Below are 25,767 nucleotides of genomic sequence, written 5' to 3'. Positions count from 1 at the left end.
CACACACACACCCCCTCCCCGGAGCACTAAACACCTGTTCTGGAATGAGTGTCTAGGGTGCAGTCTCTTTTCCACCCCCGCTCGCCACCAGATTGCGGAGCAGCTTGCGCCTGCCCGCCTGGTAGTCCTCCTCGTCCACGTTGACCAGCAGCTTGATGGCCTCATGGCCCACCGCCTGCTTGAGGGAGTCTGTGATGAAGACGCCTTTAAGGGCCTCCAGCAGCGAGCCATTGATGTAGTCCCTCCAGAAGGCATCCAGGTAGGTGAGCTCAGAGAACTTGATGTCGCAGATGATGGAGCCAAGGTCACGCGACTTGAGGATGGTGTTGGCCTGGTTGAAGCGCTCAAACTGCCTCTCCACTGCCTCCTGCTTGTTGGAGAAGACGTTGCCCTGTAGCGCCGACTCGTGCTGGCAATACTCGGCGCGCACTCGGAGGCGGATGTCTAGCATGAAACAGATGGGAAGGGGTTTAAGTCAAAAGGCAATAGATCAGTGGTCCTCAACAGCAGTCTTTGCAAGGTTGAGGTGCAACCAGCGACATATCTTTCCCCAAATAATGCATCAGTAGTATCGACTCAACATTCAAATTGTTCTCCAAGGGATTGTTTTGTATGCTTTATATTTCTGGTTGTTCCATTTCGCTAATTGGACATGTCACTATTGCCGATATGCATTCAATATCTCAATGACAAAAAAAAAAAAAGACACATTGTGCAGCCCAAATTGAGAACCACTACTTGAGAATATAGAATAACAACAATCACCACAACCAGACTGACAAACGGGAGTCACAACTGATATCACATTTAATAAAAGACTTTGATCTGTGCATATCAATCGACTGCCTCAGATTGTAAGAAAACAGCACCTGGTTGAAAGACTGGGCATTGCTGTCACTTAATGACTTTGTTCCACATTGCTCACCTAATATTTTTATACCCTATTTTGCATTTCGCTGAAGTTAACTACACTGTATATTCTTGAGCAGTGTATTATTACTTACTACTACTTTTAACTTACCTTGTTACTGGTTTTTATGCTTTAATGTATCTATAACTTCTCACTCTGTTGGGCCCAAATGAGCTGCTGCAATGCCTCAATTTTACCTACGGGGGTTCAATTAAGTACGATCTTATCTTATAATATGATGATCGCCCTGCAGGTGTTTTTTGTTCGTTTTCTACGTTTGACTCTTCTTACCGCAGGTTTGTTTCTCCCTGCAGTCTGCTGTGGAGTGGCTCCTCTTCCTCTTTCGGCTGGGAGCCAAAGGGGCGGGCTTTGCTCTAGAAGGACCCACCTGTGGTCCTGAAGGGGAGCAGCAAATCAGCGGTTGAGTACCTGAGGAAGTTTCAGGGGATGGGGGTAGAGAATCAGGTTGGTGGTGTATGTTGAGGCACTGTTGTTCTGTAAATAACTTATTTTTTAAGAGACTCTGAATATTTAAACCTAGATCTTAAAATGTTAATTAGAGTGATCATGGCCCAACCTCGCTGATCGCTTTTCTACTGAGAAACCTACTGCTCTGCTGCAGCTTGTCATTCACAGCCTCATTCACAAATGTTCACGTCATCAAATGTGTCATATTAGAACCATAATTATTAAAAATGAACCTAAAAAACACCTATTATTTCTTTCTTTGTCTATCTTGATTTGTGTGTTTTTTTCTGGAGTTGGTTAACTTTACAGATGCAGGATAAAAAAGATTCATATTAATTTCGAAGCAGCTATGACAATATGATATTTTCATGATGGATATATTTATGGGTATTGCTGGATGCGCCTTCGAGAGAGCACATCGCTAAAGATCGCCGGATCTGTTTATGTGTGATCAGTGATCACCTGTTTTTCACTGGCAAGAGAAGGCTTAATTTTATTATTAATTGTTGATATTTTCATTCTATTACTATACATTAAATAACCTAGAGCCACTACTCGCCACCCGAGACCACCACATCCAAGTACTCCATCGGCTTCCTGGCTACAAGCACCAAAAAGCCTCCCTGCAATTAATAAAATGAAAAACAACTTAAGATCGATTCATGAGTCCTCCTGTGACACCAAAAACAGGAAGTTGTCATCATAGCCGTTTTTTGTGGAAAAAATATTCATGGAAGATGCAAGATACCAGCAAACGGTGCACCCTACAGTCAACCTACTGTAGCCAATGTTGGGATGTACTTTTTGGAAAAAGTTGTTTTAAATAAAATATCATATTATTATTATTGAAAACAAGTGTGGCCAGTGGCATAACATGATGGTGATAGGCCCCGGTGTAAAAAACATTTTTGGACCCCTGCGCACACACACACCCACCAGCTGTAGCCATTTTGCCACTCTACACACCGCTTTTTTGTTTTTTTATTTTGGTAAATAGGGAATGGAATAAAATAAAATAGCCTACACCTTAAATAAAAATACACTGTTGTTTTTTTTGTTTTTTTACTTCAACGAACGGGGCATGGGGACACACAGCGGAATGCAGATGGCTGGCGCCCCATCGCTGGCGTGCCAATGGGATGGGCCCCTAGTGGCCATTTGGCCCAGGTGTAGCTGCACCAATTGCACAGTCAGTACTTATGACACTCGAGTGTGACTAGACTAGAATGAAAGAGTTCCGTTGTCATTTCAACTGTTTTTTTAAGGCTTAAACTTTTGCCTAATTAGACTGCATTAAGGCACAGTGAGAAGCTGCAGCAGAGCATCAAGTGTCTCAGTAGCAAGGCGCTCAGGGAAGTTGTGCTATGAACAGCCACGGTTGAAAAATATCAAACGTACCGTTTAAGTTCATGTATACATATATAAGCACACAAACCTGTCATCCTGTGGGGTACATCTTCCGTGTTTTGAGCCACTCCTCTTGGGGAGACATAGCGAACAGACGTCTCCTCAAGGTACTTGTCGACAGGGTCTGGGCAAACTAAGAAACAAACAACAAAGAGCATTATTAACTTTATCTCAAAGTATTCTGCACACCCTTGATACATGAAGCTTTGGAAAAAAATTATACTATAATGACATATGATCAGAGTTGTAAGCTATGTCTATTCAACTCCAACATGCAAATGCAATTTATTGAAGAAAAAATAAGTAATACATTTTTTTTTTAATCCCAGTGTTTCCCCTTTAATTGTGAGAACCCCCACCAGGCCAAAAAATAACAGCACTGCTTCCCGGAAAAAAAAAGTAATATTAAAAAAAAAATATATATATATATATATATATATATATTATATTTTGCAAATATAAATCATATGTGGATTCATTTTTATACTCATGGATTTAAATTTTACACACGTGTATTTTCATTTTGGACACAGAGTTTTGAGACAAATTTTCAGCCAGTCCGAACGAAAATCGACATGCATCAACTCGGCTATTTTCGGATAGCCTGCTGACGACGTCATTACCGCATTTCAAAGTAAGAGCGCTCAGTCTTAGCGGTATATATGTATATATGTATCTACAATCGCTATGTAGAGATACTTCTCTATGTAGTACTTATATATACACATTATATAACAGTATATTACAGCAGAAGAATACACACACACAAACAAACAAATCGACCCCAGATTGAACAGGACAACTTCCAAAGAGGTACAAGCTGAACTCCAAGGTCAAGGTACATCAGTGTCGGATCGCACCATCAGTTGCTTTTTCACACACACACACACACACACACACACACACACACACACACACACACACACACACACACACACACACACACACACACACACACACACACACACACACACACACACACACACACACACACACACACACACACACAATATCCAACAAATTCTCAAAGACATTGAAATAACAGAGGCTATCGCCTTCCATTTGGCAATAGACATGTGTCCAATAAGCATTGTGGACAGTCCTGGTTTTAGGAAAACACTTTAGACAGAAGATACAAGATTTGGTCACGTAATTATTTCTCCAGATGGCTTTGTCTGCGCTGTATCAAAAGCTTTGGGGGAAAATGCATAGAGACAGAAAGTGTTCAGTATTTTGTGGCCACAACTGACCTGTGGTCAAGCAGAACAATAGAGCCATCTATGAGCCTTACGGTTCAATACATAGACAGCAATTTCACAATGAACACCAGATGCCTGCAACACATAATTTTTTGCAGAGGACCACACAGTGGAGCTGATTGGCAATGCTGAGGGAAGCATCCCACATGGCAGGGCAGTGACGTACTGGAGGAAATTAATACATCACTCCACCATCTAGTTGAGTTTACTGATGCACTTCCAAGGGGATACTATGTCAGTGTATCCTTTGTAAAGCCAGTCCTCCACCTTCTCAGCTACTCAATCTTGAAAGTTGACAATGAAAATATAGACCAGAGGCAAGAGCCATCCAGACCAGAGTCCAGGACTACCTTAATGAGTGATGACTTATGACAGTGACCCACTGACACAGGAACTGCTGGACATGGCCTCTGCTGTTGATCCTCGGGTTTAGCTGAGATTCGGCAGGGAGGACAATGTGGCGGCAATCCAAAACTGACTGGCTTCTGAGATGACGGTGGTCATGGTAATATTTATTAACTTTGAAGTCATGGAAATATTTTAAAATTGAGTTGATCAAAATGTGCAACTTTGCTCACTGTGCTGTAATGTTCTTTATGGACATGGATTTTAAAAGTTTTGAGTTCAATTAAATCAGTTTTTCAAATTTTCTTCACTAGGAGCCTCAGGAGGGGCCTCCTGATCCCCAAGCGGAGACCACTGAGCACCCTGTGCAAAGAAGTCCTTGGGCAGCTTCTTTAAGGCTTTAAGGAGGACCAGGCCAGACCGCATCTAGCCTACCACCTGGAACAAAGTGAAGCCTCTGAGCTACAGTCTTACCTACAATCAACAAGTTCCCTTGACACTTGACCCATTGGAGTGGTGGTGGGAAAACCAGAAACTCATCCGACAGCTCCCAGACTGGCAAAATAGTTCTAATGCAAACTGGCTACAAGTTCCCCTTTTGAGAGGGCGTTAAGTGCCAGGGGAAATATTGTTACCTGCCTCTGCTCATCTCTTAAACCAGATCATGTTGATAGGCTGTTTTTTTCTTGTAAAACACCTGGAGGTGTAATTAACTGACCTTCTTGTTAGGGATAAATCATTATTTATTTGGTGCCATTCTTCTTTATTTATATGTAATTTATATGTAGCATTTAGTCTACATATAAGCCAAATTTCATGTGAAGAAATTACATGAAATGAGTTTTGATTCAAAGTATTTTATTCAAAGATTTACACATTTGAGTTTCTTCATTTATAGTTAAAAAAATACATTATTTATTGTGAAGGCAGTTACTTTAGGTTAACTTTAGCAGCACATACTAGTTCATCACTGTATTTAAACTGTCTGACACTGTCACACAGAGTAATGACTGAAGCGTTTAACCAATCCGCCTTTTACTTTTGATAGCAATCTATTCTTAAATTTAAGAATTTATGAAATAAAGACAAAGCTGCACTTTTGGTAGGTGAAAACAGAAAAGGCTACAAGGAGAGCCCTTGGGGGCCTGCATGACGATTTAGGCTTGGGCCTAATTGGTACTGGTATCAGTCACGATCGACTCCATTGATCGTGATTGATATTGATGATTTTATTTTGTTGTGTTTGGAAAATGAAAAACATAAACCTAACTCAGAGAATTGGAGCTGAGTTTTTTTTTTATTTCTTACCAATAGCAGTAGCCTTAAAGTGATATGGATACCAATGGAGTACTACATTCAATACCTTTTTTTTCTACTATACCCATCATGTGAATCGAAGCATTGAGTTGAGTAACTGCTCCCCGAGCGCCTCTACATGGCAGCCCACTGCTCCTAGATACGTCGGCTACTAGGATGGGTAAATGCAGAGAAATTGCAAATTTCCCTGTTGTGGGACTGATAAGGGAATATAAAATTCAAAAAAATAAAAACATTTTGAAAGTGTTCAAATTATTGAAATATTTATTAAATAAAAAAACTGTACAATGAAGGATTTGGGCAGTGTGATTATAAACACATAGCCAGTACAGGAGGAATGATTACAGTGAGGAAAACCTCTTCCACTGTTCATATGGACACCTGACTGTTGTGTTAAGACAGACGTATACAATTGTGAACCTATCCTTTAACAGACTGTTGAAGCTGCTGCTGCGGTAGTAAGCCAATCACATGTTGCATTATATATAAGAACACCTTGTGGTGATTGGCTGGCTTGTAGCTGCTGCGGTAGTGGGCCAATCACATGTTGAATTTACTCGAAGAATGCTTGCGGTGATTGGCTGCAAGCAAAACCAAACAAAGTATTTTTTTGCCAAGATCTGGGTATAAACAGGATTGAATGCAGGTATTTTTTGACCGGAGAAGTTTCGATACTACTTGGAATTGGGTTATTTCAATCGATACCTTGACAAGGTATTGAGTACCAATACCCAGCCCCAGTTAAGATGGACAATTTAAAAAATTTAATCTAAGGACTTTCAATGACTCTTTCCAGCAATATTCATCTCGTACACTTGAGGTTTACTCAAATCATAGCACAGGGCTCAACATGAGCTTTTTGAGGCACTTGTCATTCGGACAAGTAATTTTACCTTTCACTTGTCCAGGGTAAAATTACAATAATTAACATTTTTCATTTTGTTTGTGAATGCAGAATTCAGACAAACAGTTGAAAGCATCCAAACAGTGTCAATATATAAATGATTCAATTTATTAATTTTATTAGAGTGGTTATATGCAACGCTTTCACTTCAAATAATTGTCATATTAATTAGATTGTATATAACAATAGGCAATGCAGAGTGATATCAATTAATGTTCAGATAAGCCCCTTAGTGAGCTGCTTTCGCTATTTTAATTTTGTCATAACTGACCGGTATTCGAAATGCCATATGGTTATTGTAGTTTAAATTTGAGGCATTTTGTAGTTCTGAAGATCTGTCTCATCTTTAGAGCTAACTAATCGCGCACTTAACAAAACTATAAATAGCCGAGCAATGAGTGGCACATACAGCACTGGGCAATATGGCCAAAAATGTTATGATAAAATATTTCATACCATTCAACACCAATATTTATCACAATATATATAGAAAATATAAATACATCAAATTATTAAAACACAATTTTACAATTAAGTGTTTTTTTAAATGACAATCCTATGCCATGATGCATTTTAAAAACACTTTTGTTGGTGGAATGAAACTGTCGAAAGAAACACTAGTCAAAAAAAAGAAAAAGGAAAACTTACTTTAGCAAAAAAAAAAAACACACCAAAAAAAAAAAAAAAAAGCAGTATTTAGCATCCTCTTTTTCTAACCAAATAAATATCCAAGAAAAATTGGGGTAAAAATCTGAAGGTAAAATGCTAAATATTATTTTTATATAATAAACGTTGCACACCACTCGTAATGTAAGTAAGAAGTAAACAAGAAGTCACAAGTGTAGCTGCTTTAATCAACATTTCATTTAAAAAGGTAAAAGTGTGCATCCTGCTCCTAATTGTGTTCTAAACTCCTTGCGCACCAACGACCTCTCCTGTCGGGCTGCTGACAGCGCAGTCAGCTCAAGAGTCAATCACAGTGGACGGCATTGAGCAAAGTTATTACAGTCAGGGACGCAAATAACTTGTTTTCAGCTAATGCCGCTTTTTTCATGTCAATGAGTCACAACGGGTGACTTAATTGTGTCAATCGTTGTGTGAAGTTTTTTTTTGGCCATTTTAAGCATTTATTTTTTTATCCGTCCAAGAGAATGTCGCCATTCTCTTACCGATTAACTTGTGGACTCGTTCTCTGATATTACGTTAGAACTAAGACATTGACACGGCTCTAGTCTCCGGTTTAAAGAGCTCCAAAGCAGGAAGTGATGCTGCATTCACAGGCTCGGAAAATTGTAATGCGTGTTGGAAGTGATGCGTTCATGAGTATATTTCAGACCTTTATTCACATGTACAGTGAACTAAAAGTAGGCGTCAAAAAACATTTTAGTTAAAACTAGACAACGATAGTGTACTTACAAAATTAACCAAAACAAAATAAAAATATACAGGAAATGTCTTTATTTTAAGTATTTTTTCTAGTCAATTTGGTCAAATTTGTCAACATATAGCCGTTACAATACACTAGCCAGTTCTTATCTTTGTAGACAGAGATGCTCAGACCTCATCTGGTGGACAGCTACTTTTAAATGGAAAGATGCAAATAAGAATTGACCACTGTTAATAATGAGGGGATAAACAGGACTGTTGAGATTCTTATTGTCTGTGTGGTGAGTATATACATGTGGGTGTAAGAGAGAAACAGAGACACAGGCTGAACAGGCTAAGTGAGGTTATTGTTATCACCGCTCTTGTCTGTCTTGACTTCCCATCTGAAAATTGAATTTCTGTAGGATCAGAAAAAACAACCACAAAGAATTTTGTTTGGTTACTGTAATAAAGCTTAGTATCTTAATTACTCAAAATATCAGGTGACTATAAATGGCAACAGTATTTTCAGTTTCGGCAACCGAAAGCTGATGCCTTTTAAAAGTTTGTGTTGAGGCTGGTAGAAGATACAGTATCATCTTTCCCCTTCTCCAAGTTGCTCATTCTGGACACTGCCGCTCTTGTCTCCGCTGCCGGTGTGTTTCCAAGCGCAACCTACCCACTAGGGAGGAGGCAGGGCTTATTTTTATACAGACAAACCTAATTGGCTAGAGGTGAAAGACCAGCTTTAGATCGTCCAAATTGATTGGCTTTTCTGTTGCCAGTTGCCTAATACTTCTATGAATGAACAAATTTGTGGAAGACTTTATCAAGCCTATTTTATTTCAAAACTGACAAAAAAATATTGTGATAATTATAGTTTTATCGCCAAGCACAACATGACGACAGACTGTTTTTTTTGGTTAATATATTTTAACTTGTCTGGTGGGGCAAGCAAATTTCTCTTCCACTTGCCCTACAAAAAAAATCCACTTATCCCGGACAAGCCTTAACATTGAGCCCTGAAGCAGTTAATGTATGGATCTATTTTCTGTTCAACTCGCATTCTCTTAAAACCCTGCAATTATTTTACATACATACATACATACAGCCGAAAGCCAAATGTTAGCTGATTTACCAGTGTTTGTTTTAGTTTATGTGGAGGTCAATCTGTTTGACAGAAAAGGGAGCGGGGCTTTGACTGAGTAAAATCAGTGAAAGCAGTTCTGTACATCAGGCTTCTGTCTTTGAAGGTTGTTTTTAAGGGACCCAAAATAAATAAGTACTATACGCAAGTATATTTAAGTAAAAGTGTATTTATATAGCACCCATCTATGACAGTAGAGTCCCAAAGGGTTTACAGGAAATATAAAAGGCTAGTTTCCCAGATACTCCAGTTTAAAAAGAACTAAATACAGGTGTGTGTGAACCCTGGGCAGAGTAAATTTGAGTGGGCATAACATTGGCTCCCAATAAAGTGTTGAAGTTATCCCACTAGCTGCTTAACCAGTCAATGTTATACTCTGGGGCATTGAGTATGGAGTGCCCACCCCCCTGGATTTTATTCCCAGATGTTGCAAGTACAGTTTCTGTCTCAGCACCACAGATGTAACTGTTTATCACTGGGTACTGAAAACAGGGACATTTTCCAACACAATACAGCCCTACCCAGACAAACGGAACTCCTCTAATCAAAAGACCATTGAGCTGGAAATATACAGCTGGATGTAATTGGCCTTAATTAACACTATAATTAACCATCTATTTAATTATATGTCGTATCTACCTTGCTTTTCTTCAAATAGTCCCATCGACTAACAGCAAATAACCAATTGTCCTCAGTTCAAAAAATCCAACGTCAATACATTAGGACCGGTCTTTGTGATCAGGTCAGATTTTCACATCTGTTTTAATAATCTGACAATAATTGAGTCAATTTCTATAAATAAATGTAAACCTGGTTATCAAATACAATATTCAACATAGACCTGATACACACCTGTATGTTTGGATTACTTTTGGCACAAAAACTATATCTGCTTTAGTCAAGTAATTTCTCCAAATCTAGAATACAATTGGTTTTCCACACGAGACATAGATTTTGAATCACAATGAAATGCAAGATGAGATGCTGAGACTGTTGGTGTCAGACGCATTTACACTACCTGGAAATAATCTGTTAAGACGAAAGGCGGTGCCTGGGTAGAATGTGCAGGAGGCAGGACGTGACACAATGACGCTGCAGAGTTTTACAGCACATCCAAGATGGAGGAAGAGGCTACTGATTTATCGGTAATTGGGATTTTTTTTTTTTGCATTGATACTCCATGTATTTGGACGTATCCGCAATATGAACGAGTGGAAAGAAATAAAAAAGCAGAAAGGAGTACGCAGCAGCAACGCTCCATGCACGAAGATCGACACAAAGGTAAATAAATGGCACATGATAGAGATGTCACTCAACACACGACACGCCCACTCGCTCGCTGTGACAATTACCTGCTCTGTTCACACATATCTCTCAATCAGACATTACCTGAACTTTGTACTAGGGCACTGACTGGATAAAGTCAGCGTAATGTCAGGGCCAAATACCCAGGCCACATTTGCGTTCACACACAGCTCCTTCAGGTAATATCTGGATGATTTCAGGGATGCAGTGCATGTGTGAAAGCAGCTTGAGATTCTTCAAGTCGAGTAGTCGTCTTTTTTGTTTTTTTTTCCCCAGTCAGTGTCCAAAATAATAACAGGATAAAACTGATAAAAGCTTACAAAAAGTGACAGGGATATGAGGAATTATAAAAAGGGGAATCAGGAATATATTTTTATATGTGTGAATCGTCCCAACCTGGACATGGACGCGAACATGGCTCTCCGTATTGCTCTCTGCCATCGGGGGGGCATACGATTATTTTCTGCACGCACAACATGAAGAGGGGGTGATCGAGGAGAGTGTCACTGAGAAAGTGTCCCCATTACGCACGGTTTAGTTTCATAAGGAGATGTAAAATAAAAAAACACTTTTGTGGCACGCCAATCGTGGCATTGCTGGCGCGTGTATCGCTAGCTTGTGTGTCGCCTATGCCGTCTGAGAGGGACACAGGTGCACAAAATGCGCCTCTCGGCATGCCACCCAAGGCGGCCACATACCTCACCCAAAGGAGGATTCAAGATTCAAGAGGTTTATTCGTCACATACATATACATACTTTCATACATATACATACTTTCATACATATATGCAGTGAAATGTAATGCAACGGTACAGTAGGGTGCTGAGGACGCAACCCTGGGGGGATCCTGTATTCAGGGTGAGGGAGCTGGACATGTGCTTCCCCACCCTAACCACCTGGGGCCGGGCTGTGAGGAATTCCAGGATCCAGGCACACAGCGGAGTATTCAGTCCGAGCTCCTTCAGCTTGACAGCCAGTCTGGTGGGGACTATGGTGTTGAAAGCTGAACTGTAATCGATGAACAGCATTCTCACATAGGCCCCTTTCCAGCCATCCAGGTGCGTGAGCGTGGTGCGCAGTACCTGGGAGACCACGTCATCCGTGGATCTGTTCTGCCAGTACGCAAACTGCAACGGGTCCAAGGTGCAGGGGAGGGAGGCGCAGATATAATCCTTAATCAGCCCCTCAAAACACTTCATGACCACCGAGGTGAGGGCCACCGGACGGTAGTCATTCAGGCAGGCAGGAGAGGCCATCTTCGGGACAGGAACGACGGTGGACCTCTTGAAGCAGGACGGGACCACTGATTCAGCCAGGGAGATGTCAAATATTGTATACCGGAGCTAGCTGGTTAGCACAGGTTTTCAGTACTCGCCCAGATATGCCGTCTGGGCCCGCAGCTTTCCTGGTGTTCACCCGCATCAGAGCGTTCCTGACCTTGTGCATGGACACTGAGAGTGTGCGCTCATCCCCAGCGGTGTAACTCCAATTAGCCTGCGAGCTAGCGGTGCTGTTGCCAGACTCAAACCGCGCATAAAAGGAGTTCAGTTTGTTGGCTAGGGAGGCGTCCACACTCGTGGCTGGGGAGGAGCTGCTACTGTAGTTTGTTATCTTCCGCAGCCCCTCCCACAAGCATCTTGTGTCCCCCTGCTCCATCTGTAGCTCCACAGTCTCCCCGTATGTCCGTTTAGAGTCCTTCACCGCCCTCCGCGGATTGTAAGACGCCGCTTTGTAACTGTCCATATTTGCGGATACAAGACCGTCATTGTAAGCGGCCGTGCAAGCATTCAGAGCGCAGCGGATGGATTTATCAACCCACGATTTCTGGTTTGAAAATATCCAAACTTTCACCGTGGGAACGATGATGTCTGCTACCGTAGCCGCAAAGCTCACCGCTACGTCCGTAAACTCGCTGATGTCACTTGACTTGATTGGAACATGTCCCAGTCTACGTCAGGGAGTGCGTCCTGTAGCACAGCTTCTGATTGTTCCATCCGCCGCTTCACTTCCCTCGTCCCCACCAGTTCTCGCGCGATCAGAGGCCTGTAAACGGGAACCAGCGAGATCGTAGCGTGGTCAGATTTCCTGAAAGCAGGGAGCGAGACAGTTTTGTATCCGTACTTGTAAGGTGTGTAGCAATGGTCCAAAGTTCTATCTCCCCTGGTGGCACATGTGATGTGTTGGTGGAAATTAGGCAGAACTTTTTTTAAGGTTCGCCCTGTTAAAGTCCCCAGTCACCGCCACAGCCGCGTCGGGATGTTTGTTTTGAAATCCGCACAACACATCATACAGGTCCGACAGTGCTGTGTCGGTATCTAAACGGCTGTAATGATGACCGTGCTGAATTCCCGGGGGAGATAAAATGGACGGCATAAGATGGTCAGCTGTTCCAGGTTCGGCGAGCGGGAGAGAGACTTGGTTGTTGGGGTTACACCAGCGGTTGTTTACCATTAGGCAGACACCTCCACCTTTGGATTTCCCCGACTCCCCCGATCTGTCGCCGCGCAACACAGAGAAGGACTCGGCTGGACGGATGGCTTCATGCGGCACCAGTGGGTTCAACCATGTTTCCGTCAGGCAGAGGACACAACAGTTCCTCATGTCTCGTTGGAATTGAATCCTCGCTCGAAGTTCATCCATCTTGTTCTCCAGGGACTGAACGTTGGCAAGAAGGATGCTTGCCGCCTCGTTTGCCACGGTGCTTCCTCCGTGGGCCCGCTCGTGGAACAGCGGCTCCATTTTTGTCGTTATTGTTGAGCGTCTTCCCGCGTAGAATTTCAGCCGGCCACTCCGCTTCCACGGATAAAAAGTCCCAAAGTTGTTCGTTTAGGGAAGTTTTTATATCCATGAGTGCATTGCGGCCGTTAGAGGTAACTGCCAATGCTTTTTTGGTGGACATTATTATAAAAACAGAAAAAAGTTCTATAATGTGCAAAAGTCGACCGGAGTGCCGGCACAGGCGACGGCAAGGGGCGGCGCCACTATCGCCTCGAGAGAGGGAGGGAGGGAAATTCCAGTTTGGTTATCTTTTGGTACATTACCCACCCCTAATATACAATTTGTAAGTCTATGTACTGTGGAACATGGTACATGCAGTAGGAGCAATTTTACATTTATTTCAGAATGCAACTTTTAACCAAACTGACAAAGTTTGGTGTCATCTGTTTGTATGTAAGACTGCCATTTGAAATGCAAAGCACTTACCTTTTTTGACTTTTTCATGTTGGTTATCAGTTGCTGTTTGCTAATTTTCATTTACTGGAGTACTATTAACTTAAGGTGTGTCAGAAAGCTCTTTGGGTCCCTTAAAGCAACACTTAGTCATTTTTTTAGCTTAAGATAACATTTTGATGGTACACTGACTTGTAATATGGAAAATGGCACCTATTTCATTCACCCCATCCCTGTTCTTGCACTATGCAACTTCTGTGTACAGGTACAAAACTGTAGGAAAAGTGTGGTACACTTCACTGCACTACCTCAGTTCCATGATGTTTGGCTCGTTTTTTTAACCTGTTGAAATGAATTACAAATATATATAAATAAATTATAAGCTAGAAATTATAAACTTGCCGGTCAAATATTCGGTAATAATGCTCATACAAAACTTAGCCGCGCCACATCCCCGACCGCGCAAATGAGATGTGGACTGAGTGCTTTCTGAAGCGGTGAGACCCGTGCAAGGGACACTGTAACCTTGTATAGTATATCTGCGTTTCTAACATAGACTGTTACTGAAACATGACCGATACGGTTCAAATTTGTCTGCTAAAATAAATTATTTTCGAACAGCGGAAGTTTTGACAGTGGTGTAAAAGTACAATCGCATTTAGAAACTATGCAATTGCACATGGGCCGCCAAATCCCAAATGTTACAGAGTGCTGCTTTAAGTGACTTAAGATTTGAAAGTCTCACAGATGCCTTTTTGGACCTGAGCTAGCAAGCAATCTACCTGGCAATAGGGTTGACGGTATGATTTTTTTCATACCACGGTATGGCAGTTTACCAACAGGTGGGGGGGTTTAAGAGGCACTATTTTATTTTTTTGTCAGTCAGTGTGCATTACAATAACAGGATTAAACAGATAGAAGCTTACAAAATGCACAGTGATAACATTTCAATAAGGAATTATAAATAAGGGGAATCAAACTGAAACAGCTGAATCCGATTAGACTGACAAAATTCTGAGTTGGGTACAGCCCTAGAAATAAATAATAATCGGACACAAACAAAAGAAAAATCCAGTAGGATGGTCCTTGAACATAGGATGGAAGACAGTTAATGATAACTTAGCAATGATTATTGTGTTTATATTTCATATGCTCCTGTAACTTTATAAGAGCTTTAAAAGAAGGTGTCACTTGTGCAAATCAAGCAAATATATTTAAAGCTATGACTTGTTAATGACAAAGGTGTGGCAAACTGTGTTTCTGAGATAATCACCTTCAAAGTTTAATCACCCCACACTTGGCTTCATTCAGCCAGCTCCCAGAATGCAAATGGGTGAAGGACCAATAAAGCCACATGGCCACTTGACACCCTGCTGAATGGGGGAAATCTCTGCATTGTTCTTGTGTTTTGAGGGAATGTTGAACAGCGTCATCGACACACAACATCTTTTGTTTTTAAAAAGGCTTTTATTTAACAGTAATAATATACATGTTTTATAAAAGTGGAATTATTTAGGTGTTTAAAAGTACGGACAACAAAACAAAATGTAGAGTCTATCAATAATATGAGTCTCTGTATATCAGCCTCAATGTGTCATTTAGTATTTAAATGTGTGTATGCCAAATATCTTCAAAGTTCTTGGAGTTATTATGTGGGTTAACCCCAACCCTACCCCAACTACACTCTGAGAGCCTGCTTGAGGCTGCGTCTTTTCATTTTCTTTTTGCCTCTGGCTGCATTCGGAGGTAAACTTGAGAATCGTGTCCATTACTACTTGTTCATAATCTGCACAATCTCACCACATCAACCTCAACGGACTTCATGACGTCATCAACTTCTTCATTTGTAACAACAATGGGCGTGTCGTCGGTCTCCTCCGGTTGTTCTCGAAAATATTCAGTTTCATCGTCACATTCAGGTTGAAATCCGCAGTTTGAAATGTTCTTCAAGTCCGAAATCAGATTCAGCATCGCTGTTGGAGAACTTGCGGAAAATGAAGTCCAGTACGCCCTGCTTACACTGACCTGGATCTATCACACTGGTCAGAGGCAGGTCCGCGATATGATTTAGATCTTCCGCCACCCACTTCTCATAATCCATAACAACACAGAGACGAAAGTTTACAGAGACAAGTGAAACCGAATCCTCGTCTTGTTTACGGAAGTGACGTCAGCATTACTTCTTCGTTGGTATACGCCCCCTACACAATAATGTCTGTGTGTGCGTGTGTGCGCGTGTGTGTGTGTGTGTGTGTGTGTAAAAGTAGTATGATTTAAAGGTTAAACTATATCAAAACGTTTTCACGTTGTGACTTAACATCACATGAAATATGAAGAAATGATCTTCACCTGGACGGTCGCTTTAAAGGAAACTATACACCGCATTCCAAATTATTATGCAAATGATATATTTCTCTGATTTTCCTAAATAGTTGATGCAAATGACAGTCATTATAATTTTCAAGTCATCAACCGTTAGGTTATAATTCTAATGTTAATGAACAAACCTCCCAATGACAACAGTATTTTTTTCAAAAATAAAAAACTCAAAAAGCACAGTTCCAAATTATTATGCAAAACAGAGTTTCAAAACATTTTATAGGTGGAAAGAACTGAAAATGGTCATTTGTTGAATTGAAACATTAGGAGGTCAGATTTACTGAAATCAAAAGCTATTTCAATCAAAAACATCTTAACAGGCCAAGTTACATTTTAACATAGGACCCCTTCTTTGATATCACCTTCACAATTTTTGCATCCATTGAACTTGTGAGTTTTTGGAGAGTTTCTGCTTGAATTTCTTTGCAGGATGTCAGAATAGCCTCCCAGAGCTGCTGTTTTGATGCGAACTGCCTCCCTCCCTTATAGATATTTTGCTCGAGGATGCTCCAAAGGTTCTCAATAGGGTTGAGGTCAGGGGAGGATGGGGGCCACACCATGAGTTTCTCTGCTTTTATGTCCAATAGCAGCCACAGAAGTATTCTTTGCAGCATGTGATGGTGCAAACTCTATATACTTTGCCAAGGTCATTTTCACACCTTCAGGGACCCTAAAGGGGCCTACCAGCTCTCTCCCCATGATTCCGGCCCAAAACAGGACTCCGCCACCTCCTTGCTGACAACGCAGCCTTGTTGGAACATGGTGGCCATCCACCAACCATCCACTACTCCATCCATCTGGACCATCCAGGGTTGCACAGCACTCATCAGTAAACAAGACTGTTTGAAAATTAGTCTTTATGTATTTCTGGGTCCACTGCAACCATTCCTGCTTGTGAGCATTGGTTAGGGGTGGCCGAATAGTAGGTTGCACAACTGCAAGCATCTAGGGGATCCTACACCTTGAGGTTCACAGGACTCCAGAGGCACGAGCAGCTTCAAATACCCATTTGCTGCTCTGTAATGGCATTTCAGCAGCTGCTCTCTTAATCCGATGAATTTGTCTGGCAGAAACCTTCCTCATTATGCCTTTATCTGCATGAACCCGTCTGTGCTCTGAATCAGCCACAAATCTCTTCACAGTAAAATGATCACGCTTAAGTTTTTGTGAAATATCTTATGTTTTCATACCTTGTCCAAAGCATTGCAATATTTGACGGTTTTAAGCAGAAAAGAGATCCTTTTTCTTTCCCATATTGCTTGAAACCTGTGGCCTGCTTAATAATGTGGAACGTCCTTCTTAAGTAGTTTTCCTTTAATTGGGCTCACCTGACAAACTAATTATCACAGGTGTCTGAGATTGACATTTCAGTGATCCAAAGAGCCCTGAGAGACAATACCATCCCTGAGTTTAAGTGAAAAACAAAAAATGTAATGTTTATGACACTTAAATCCAATTTGCATAATAATTTGGAACGCGACGTACATCGGCGTTGTTCAGCACTATTCAGTGTCTAAGTGAACTGTTTCCCCATGTTATATAACGGAAATATCTAACTCCACGGTTTAACATCTTTCTACTATTTATGAATCAAACTCGGTTTTGAAAATACATTGAGAGATAAGAAAAAAAACCACAAAGGAACACAAATCTGGAAAAATGTAATTTCCTTCTAGAACTCTCTTTCAGCTTATTTGGCTGCTCCTGGCGGTTTTAGAAATGGAAGAAAAGACCGTAACAACATAGAAAAGAGGAAGAAGGCAGACTGAGCCGATAAAGATGATCTAATCTCCACCGCTGTAGAGGTTAGTGTCTTGGAAGAGATTAACATGAAGGTGGACATGTTTGGTCTGCTTCTCCAAGACATCACCGAGATTAAAGCCAGCCTTGATTTCCTGCACCGCATGGTCAGTGAGATACAAAAAGACAACGCAGATCTAAAAACCTCCTTGAAGCGTCTCACAATGGAGATGGAGATTGTAAAGGAAAAAAATTTAATAATAAAAGAGACTATCCTGGATATCCAATCCAGAAGTATGCGGGACAAGCTCATCTTTTCCAGGATCCCAAAGAACAACACCGAGACCTCAGAAAACATGGTGAAAGACTCACTCCACACCGCCCTGAAACTCCCCAGTTCACCTATCGCCGGGTTCACCAACTGGGACAACGCGTGGGAACCGTCCCTGCCCCATCATTGCCAAGTTTGAACACTTTAAGCACAAGGAGCTGGTTAAAAGCAAAGGACGGGAACTGAAAGGAACCACGCTGGGTATGAATGACCAATTCCCCCGGGAGATTAACAACTGACGGAAGGTGCTGTACCACATCCTGAAGGAGAACCAGCAGAAGGGTAAAGAGGGACCGCTGGTTGTAGATAAACCATATAAAGACGGGATCTCCGAGACCTCCACCACACCCTTGTTATTCTGATATGCGAGATGTAGAAATTAGCATCCTATTTATGTCAGGATTATGAATATTGGTCACTGTCTTATCATCTCACCTTCCTAATCCCTCCCTCCCTACTTCTCTCATCACTCTCAATTCAGTCTCTCACTTTATGTACAGTATGTCTGACTCCGTAATGTTCTATGTTTATCTTTGTCTATGTAATTTGTTTGTTAAGATATGTAGCCCTACAAACCTCCTGCAATACTAGGACAGTAAAAATAAATGTCAAGAAGAAAAACACAGATTTAGTGATATGAAAACATGGCACTGTAGTCAAGCTATTGCCTTGGATGCACAGTGCTGCTGCATGGGAAAACTACAAATCCTCGTCCATCACCCCCTAACTAACCTCAATGACATCCATTAAGTTTATTAGTTGGAATGTGCAAGAAACTCACCTCACTGCATCAGAGACCCTGAAACTCAAAGCTAAATGGGTCACATGTTAATCAGATGTTTTCTGCATCATATAACGCAAAAAGAGAGGTGTTTCTATATTGATCAATAAAAGTATCCCATATAAGAATAAAACCACAATATCAGACACGGAAGGGCGATACATTATGATGAAGGGAATTTTAGGAAGCATCAAATTGACCATAGCTAATATTTATGACCCCAATGAGGGAGACCCAAATTAATTTTACAATATAATTTCAAAACTCTTCTAATTCTCTGACTCAAATATTACGCTGCTCACAAAAAGTTAGGGATATTCGGCTTTGGGGTGAAATTTCAGGATGAACCTAAAATGCACTATAACCTTTACAGGTGAACTTGATTTTTGACCTTCTCTAAACTTTTGAATGCAGGGACGTGGCCACTGAGCTTAAGAGTGTCACAGAGTGTCATAAGCAGGTTGCAACTGAGATACAGAGAGACTGGAAGAGTCACAGAAAGGCATAGAAGTGGACGTCCTTTGGCCACATCCCACACTGATGACCGCTTCATTGTGAACAGTGCCCTGCGGAACCGGATGATGAATGCCACTCAACTCTAGGCACATTTAAGGGAGGTGAGAGGCACCCAAGTGTCACGTCAGACCATTTAAAACCGTTTACATCAGCGTGGTCTGCTTGCTAGACGACCTGCAAGGGTACCTGACCACACCACCAGGCACAGGCATCATCGTCTTGCATGGGCCAGGGAGCATTTACGCCGGACGAGGCACCAGTGGGCCTCAGTGCTGTTCTCTGATGAAAGTCGATTCACGTTGAGAAGAAATGATGGCCGCAAACGATGGAGAGACGTCAAGGAGGGTGCTATGAATCAGCCACTGTTGTCACCAGACGAGCCTTTGGTGGTGGTGTTACAGTGTGGGCAGGTGTGTCTAGTCAATACAGAACTGCCCTACACTTTGTGAATAGTACAGTGACAAGCCAACACTACCTGAATAACATCATTAATCCAGTCATTGTGCCCCTGCATGAACAACACAGGCCTAATTTCATCTTCATGGACGACAATGCTCCAGCTCATCGAGGTCGCATCATTAGGGAACGGCTGCTGGAGACTGGGGCACCTCAAATGGAGTGGCCTGCACTTTCTCCAGACCTGAATCCCATAGAAAACCTATGGGATCAGCTGAGTCAACGTGTAGAGGCTCGGAACTCTGTACCCCAGAACTTCAATGACCTGAGGGCCGCACTTCAAGAAGAGTAGGGTGCCATGCCTCAGCAGACAATAAGTTGACTTGTGAACAGCATGAGACATTGTTGTCAAGCTGTAATTGATGCTCAAGAGCACATGACAAGTTATTGAGACATTGACATTTTTTGTTGTGGTATACCCACCACTGTTGTTGGCTTTTTTATCAATAAATTGTTTGAGATGAGGCAATCACCATGCTTCTACTTAAATGCCCAACTTTCATGATATAATATCACTGTAGAGTAAATTTTTTACATTTTCCATAAATTTCACCCGAAAGCCAAATATCCCTAACTTTTTGTGAGTAGTGTATACTGGGAGGGGACTTCAACAAAGTACTTGATCTAAGTTTAGACCGTTCACAAACTAGAGATAATTTGTCCTGCCGCTCATCTGACATCATAAAACAATATGAGTGATCTTGCTCTTGCCGATTGTTGGCGATTAAATAATCCACATAATAGAGAATACACATATTACTCACCATCCCAAAAAAGCGTCTCTAGAATTGACTTTTTTTTGATAAGTAACTCGTTAATGTCCAAAATCACTAATCCTGAAATCCACCCGATTGTAATATCTGATCACGGGCCTATTAGTTTCAACCTCTAAAATGAAACCAACCTGAACCCTCCTGGCAGGTGGCAGTTTAACATATCACTTCTGAAAGATAAAGAATTTAACCATTTATTTTCCAGAGAATGGACTGCTTTCATTGAACTGAATGACTCTCCAGAATTATCACCATCCTTACTCTGGGAAACGGCAAAGGTCGTTTGGAGAGGTAGCATTATTTCATTCTCGACTCACAAGAAAAAGAAAGGACAAGAACGCCAAAATAAACTAGAACAACGATTAAAAGACTCGCACTCCCAACAAGCCAACCTGAGCTCACCTCACCGCCTGAGCAAGTCTTGAATGAGATCAGGACAATAACATCTTAAATTGATAATATCATTAATCAAAACATTAATTTCCTCATGCAACTAACAAGAGAACTATTACTTTGAATTCAACGACAAATCAGGTAAATTAATTGCCAATCAATTGAAATGCGATAAAGAAAAAATACTTATTACAGCCATCAAAGATTCACAGGGTAGAATAACACACACCCCGCAAGACGTCAATAAAATATTCAGAGACTTTTATAATAAGCTATACTACTCAGATAATGAATCAAATATATCAAACATTAACTTATTCCTCGATTATATTGACCGCCCTTAACTATCCACAGAGCAGGCTACTACACTAGATCAACCACTTACTCTAGAATAATTCAGGAAAGCTCTCCTCTCTATGCCCAACAATAAATCACCTGGATCGGATGTCTACCCAGTGGAATTCTATAATCACTTTTGGCCACTAATATCCCCACAATTCATCAGAATGGTTACGGAGATTTATTCAACCTCAACCATGAATACTGCTCTCTTTCGGTTTTGCTCAAACCCAATAAGGACCCAACCCTCACCTCCAGTTATAGACACATAAGCCCAATGAATTGTGATATAAAAATTATTAATACAATACTAACCAACAGAATTGAAAAAGGAATTCCATTTATTATTTACCCTCACCAAACAGGCTTTGTCAAGGGCAGACACTCATCCAGCAATATGCACTGTTTATTCAGTCTGATCAGCATATCTCAAAGGAACAACATAAATTACTGTTACTGCTTCTTTAGATGCCGAAAAAGCATTTGAGAGAGTTCACTGGACTTATCTCTTTTCCACCCTTAACAAATTTGGCTTTGGAGAGTCACTCATTCAATGGATCAGAATTCTGTACCACTCACCATCTGCCATCTGTCATAACACTTCATAGCATTTCATTCTACAACGTGACACAAGAAAAGGTCCACTCTCCCCTTTACTATTCGCCAACTTCATTGAACCTCTCACGGCGGCCATCCGTCAAAACATTAATATCATTGGCATACAAATAGGAAACTCTGTTCACAAAATCAGTTTAATGCAGACAATATTTTTTTATATTTACGGAACCCAATATGATCCCTACAGGGAGTGTTCAATCTTATATCTAAATTTTCAGCCATGTCAGACTATTCAATAAACTGGACTAAAACCACAGTCTTACCAGAAGACTAGAATGCTGTAACCCAGAAACTTCCCTTCAGCATTAACTTTACTCCATTGCTCAAAACTATTGAAGAAGACCTCACTCGATGGAACATTCACCCATCTCACTATTGGTAGGACAGCAGCAGTGAAAATGAATATACTACCAAAAATGAACTGTATATTTTCAATGTCCCCAGTCGAACCAACAGTACATTGGTTTAACACTTGAGACTCAATAATCAATCAATTATCTTGGAAACACAAGAAACTGAGAATTAAACTAGCAACACTACAGAAAAATAAAGACTGAGGCCTCCTCAGTCTTTGTTTTTAGCAGCCCCAAACTTCAGATACTATAATTTAGTGAACCATCTTCAGTTTATACTTAAATGGTAACAACCAGAGCAACAACTGGGCCGTGGATGGCAAGATATTGAACAAACGCAATGTCAGGTTTTATCAATATCTGACCTCCCATTCCTTACTGAATCTATAAAGAAACATAATTGGTTTAAAACCCCATTCATCGCAATCACTCTGTCATCCTGGTGGAAATTAAACAAACTCAGTGGTCACATTTCATCTCCAAACAAATTCAAACCAATCCGGCACAACCGGGCAAAACAGACCAATAATCTTCAACTCTTGGAAAAGATAAGGAATTACTCATTTGGAACAGATTTTTTAAAACAATTTGCTTATATCTTTCCCAACCTTAATCCAAAGGTATAATATCAGTTGTCACAGATTCCTGCAATTCCTTCAACTGCAGCTGTCTCTCAAAGTTAAATTCAAATTGACGAACAACATCCTACAACCACCTCCGAACATCTCACACATATAGGTAATATATATAGGTATAGGTAATATATAGGTAAAAATATCCCTTTTCCAGAATATACAAACTTTTATTAAAAACTGGAGCGTGAAAGAGTTGTTGCAGCAGTTCTTGATGATTAAAGAATGAATAAAAAGTGGCATTGCAGGTTGTAAAGTTGAACTCTACTTGCAGACTACCTGTCCTAAATGCAATGGCATATAAACATTTTATGTTGTATGCCTAGCATGTCAACAGCAGAGGTAAAAAAAAATAAAAAATGAAAAGTTGTGATTTAATACGGGGCTTTTCACACGAGATCAACTGCCAAGAGTGCAAAGCCCATTTGGGTCATTATTTCTACATGCATTTGATGTATTACTGAAACACACAGACAACATTTTTGAAATGATATGGCATAATTTACAATGAGCAACAGGGGCCCAGGCCACATGTGATGTAGAGGAAATCTAGTGGTGGGTGACAAGCGTAGTCATAGATGCAACTGCATACCAAGAATATTGTATGCTGTTCAGTGTCGCCACGACCGTAGTGAGATTAACAGAGCTTTAGGTTTCGGCGGCCCCCCATTTAATGGGAGTCGAGGAGTCTCAACGGAGTGAGTCTAGTTGGCCACAAACTGTGCCATTTCATCATCTCCAAGATAGTGTCCCGGTGAAACAACTCTTAATGTGACTCCAGACCAATATCATCAGATTGCAGCTACATAAAGCTGTTGCTATAAGGTCATTCCTTTCCTTGACGCCATTGTTAAGCAGGACCAGCGTTTCTGTTATCTGGAAATTGCCGGTTATTGAGAGGGAAAATCTGTTGAAGTCTGACATATTGAAATCTCTATGGTCATAATGTCCGGTGAAAATAATTCCCTCTAAGCACAATTTTAATTAGTTCTGGCCAATAAAACAATAACGCTAATTATGGCCATTTATTTTTACTCAATGTCTAAATAAAATAGACTCGATCATTTCGAATTTAAAAAATAACAAAACGCAGTTCTGTTCATTTCCGAGTTCTGCATGTTTCAACTAAAGGCCAATCAGTTTGGACGACCTAAAGTTGACCTTTAGCCTTTAATCAATCACAGTGATATAGAAATAAGCCCCGCCCACAGACAGAGTACAGCGTCCAAAACTCTGAGGAGAAGCAGAAAGATGATGTATCGTTGACAAAAGGGACACATACATCCATAGTTTGGCGTTTTTTTGGACATTTGAGTTCGACCCAAAGCAGACAGTAAATATTCATTGTGTTGTAAAATATGTAGACGAGACGTGCCGCCAAGACGGACAACACCAAACGTAACTATTTTTTTTAGACCTGCTTGCCATATTTATTTTGTTTTTGATTTTATCAAAATTGTATTTAAGTGAGATGTTAATTAAAGCAGCTTCACTTGTTACTTATTGTCGACGAATGGAAATTATTTCCGTATTACTATGATTCAAGTCAAAATATTCGTAATATTTATTCATTAAAAAAAAAAAAGATAATAGTAGTAATAATAATAATAATAATAATAATAATAATAATAAAAAACAAAACAACAAAAAAATTAACTTCACTGACATGCCTATTTTATTTTGAATATTCAATATCGAATATTATGAATCTACATTCCTTTAATGATTTCATTCTTTATAGAGCCATATCAATTTGTTTTTAAGCTCAATAAACGCAATAACATTTTACCGGAATCGCTCCCATTTGTCCGGGACATTAAAATCTTCCAGGACACGTGGACCGGCATCAATTTGTTCTAACGGAATCTCTGAGCAGGACTTGGATTCACTTACATTACAAATTTTGCTGTGACCACTAGCAAAGCACAAATAGTCAACAGAAAACAACAAGCAGCTTATTGTAGTTGTTTCTTTCAAATATGTAACATTTCTTACATAGCTTAGTTAACTGAAAAAATACTGAGGTGTAAAGATCAATATTCACACATTAAATCAGCAATTGCAATTTGGTAACATGTCCTTCATTGTAGCTTCATGATCATGATCCAAACACCATGAAGCTGTGATTGTGTTTATGTTTTGACTCACCAGCTTGCCTCTTCCTGAGAGTCACATATGGAAGCAGGTCGTGGCGCGTGATGATCCGCAGCAGCTGCAACACGTGGCGGAAGTTGGTTTCATCGCACCGGCCCTGGCGCTCCAAGGCGAGCAGGAAGTCCCTGCCACTCCTGATGCCGCCACGCTCGTACTCATCGATGACGTCCACAAAGAGGAACGAAAGTACACGCACGTCCCGGTGCGTCAGCTGGGCTCCCACGATATCAAACATGCGATGGAGCGAGTACAGCCCGTAGGAACTGTCCACCACCTCCTCTGGCCACGGCTCAAACTTTCCGGGCGGTGATCCCCTGGCCGAGGAGGAGACCGAGCCACTGCAGGAGGCTGAGGCAACCCTGTTGGGCGCCTCTACACTCGAGGTCCCCGCCCCATCAGTTAGAGCTCTGTGGTGGAGGGCCTGAGCGGCAGGGCTGCTCTGCGTGGAGTCCAGCTGGTTGGCTTGAATGTGAGGCCGCGCCTGGTGAGCGTTGGAGTTGTGTGGGGCGAGCTGGGGAGCGCTGACGTTTGCATTGGGGAGAGGAGGCGGCTGTGATGTCATCTCAGGAGCAGATGGAAGGTGGAAAGGGACAGTGGAATCCCTGCGACGTACGGAGTGGACCACTCCTCCACAGATCCACTGTGCGCTGTTGATCGGAGGAAAGGGGACAGATTGTAGGTTAATGTGCCTCAACAGTCGAGAT

The 25,767-nt window shown here is 41.1% G+C and overlaps 1 protein-coding gene across 1 annotated transcript in view; it reads right to left on the bottom strand.

Annotated features, from left to right (window-relative positions):
- Nucleotides 1-52: 52 nt before the first annotated feature.
- dedd (death effector domain containing) overlaps nt 53-25,767 on the bottom strand; it is a gene marked incomplete at its 3' end in the record, with an annotated part of 26,514 nt that continues 799 nt past the window's right edge. Inside the window, exons 2-5 of the mRNA XM_080015360.1 lie at nt 25,058-25,710; nt 2,814-2,918; nt 1,202-1,339; nt 53-444 (exon numbers count right to left, since the gene is read on the bottom strand). Coding sequence (XP_079871486.1) covers nt 53-444; nt 1,202-1,339; nt 2,814-2,918; nt 25,058-25,625 — 1,203 coding nt within the window. The 5' untranslated portion in view covers nt 25,626-25,710. The remainder of the gene's footprint in view (nt 445-1,201; nt 1,340-2,813; nt 2,919-25,057; nt 25,711-25,767) is intronic.

Source organism: Zeus faber (genome assembly GCF_960531495.2).
Source record: "Zeus faber genome assembly, chromosome: 15".
NCBI lineage: Eukaryota > Metazoa > Chordata > Actinopteri > Zeiformes > Zeidae > Zeus > Zeus faber.
Note: the sequence above shows the minus strand (reverse complement) of the source record. Positions and strands in the feature narration are given on the sequence as shown.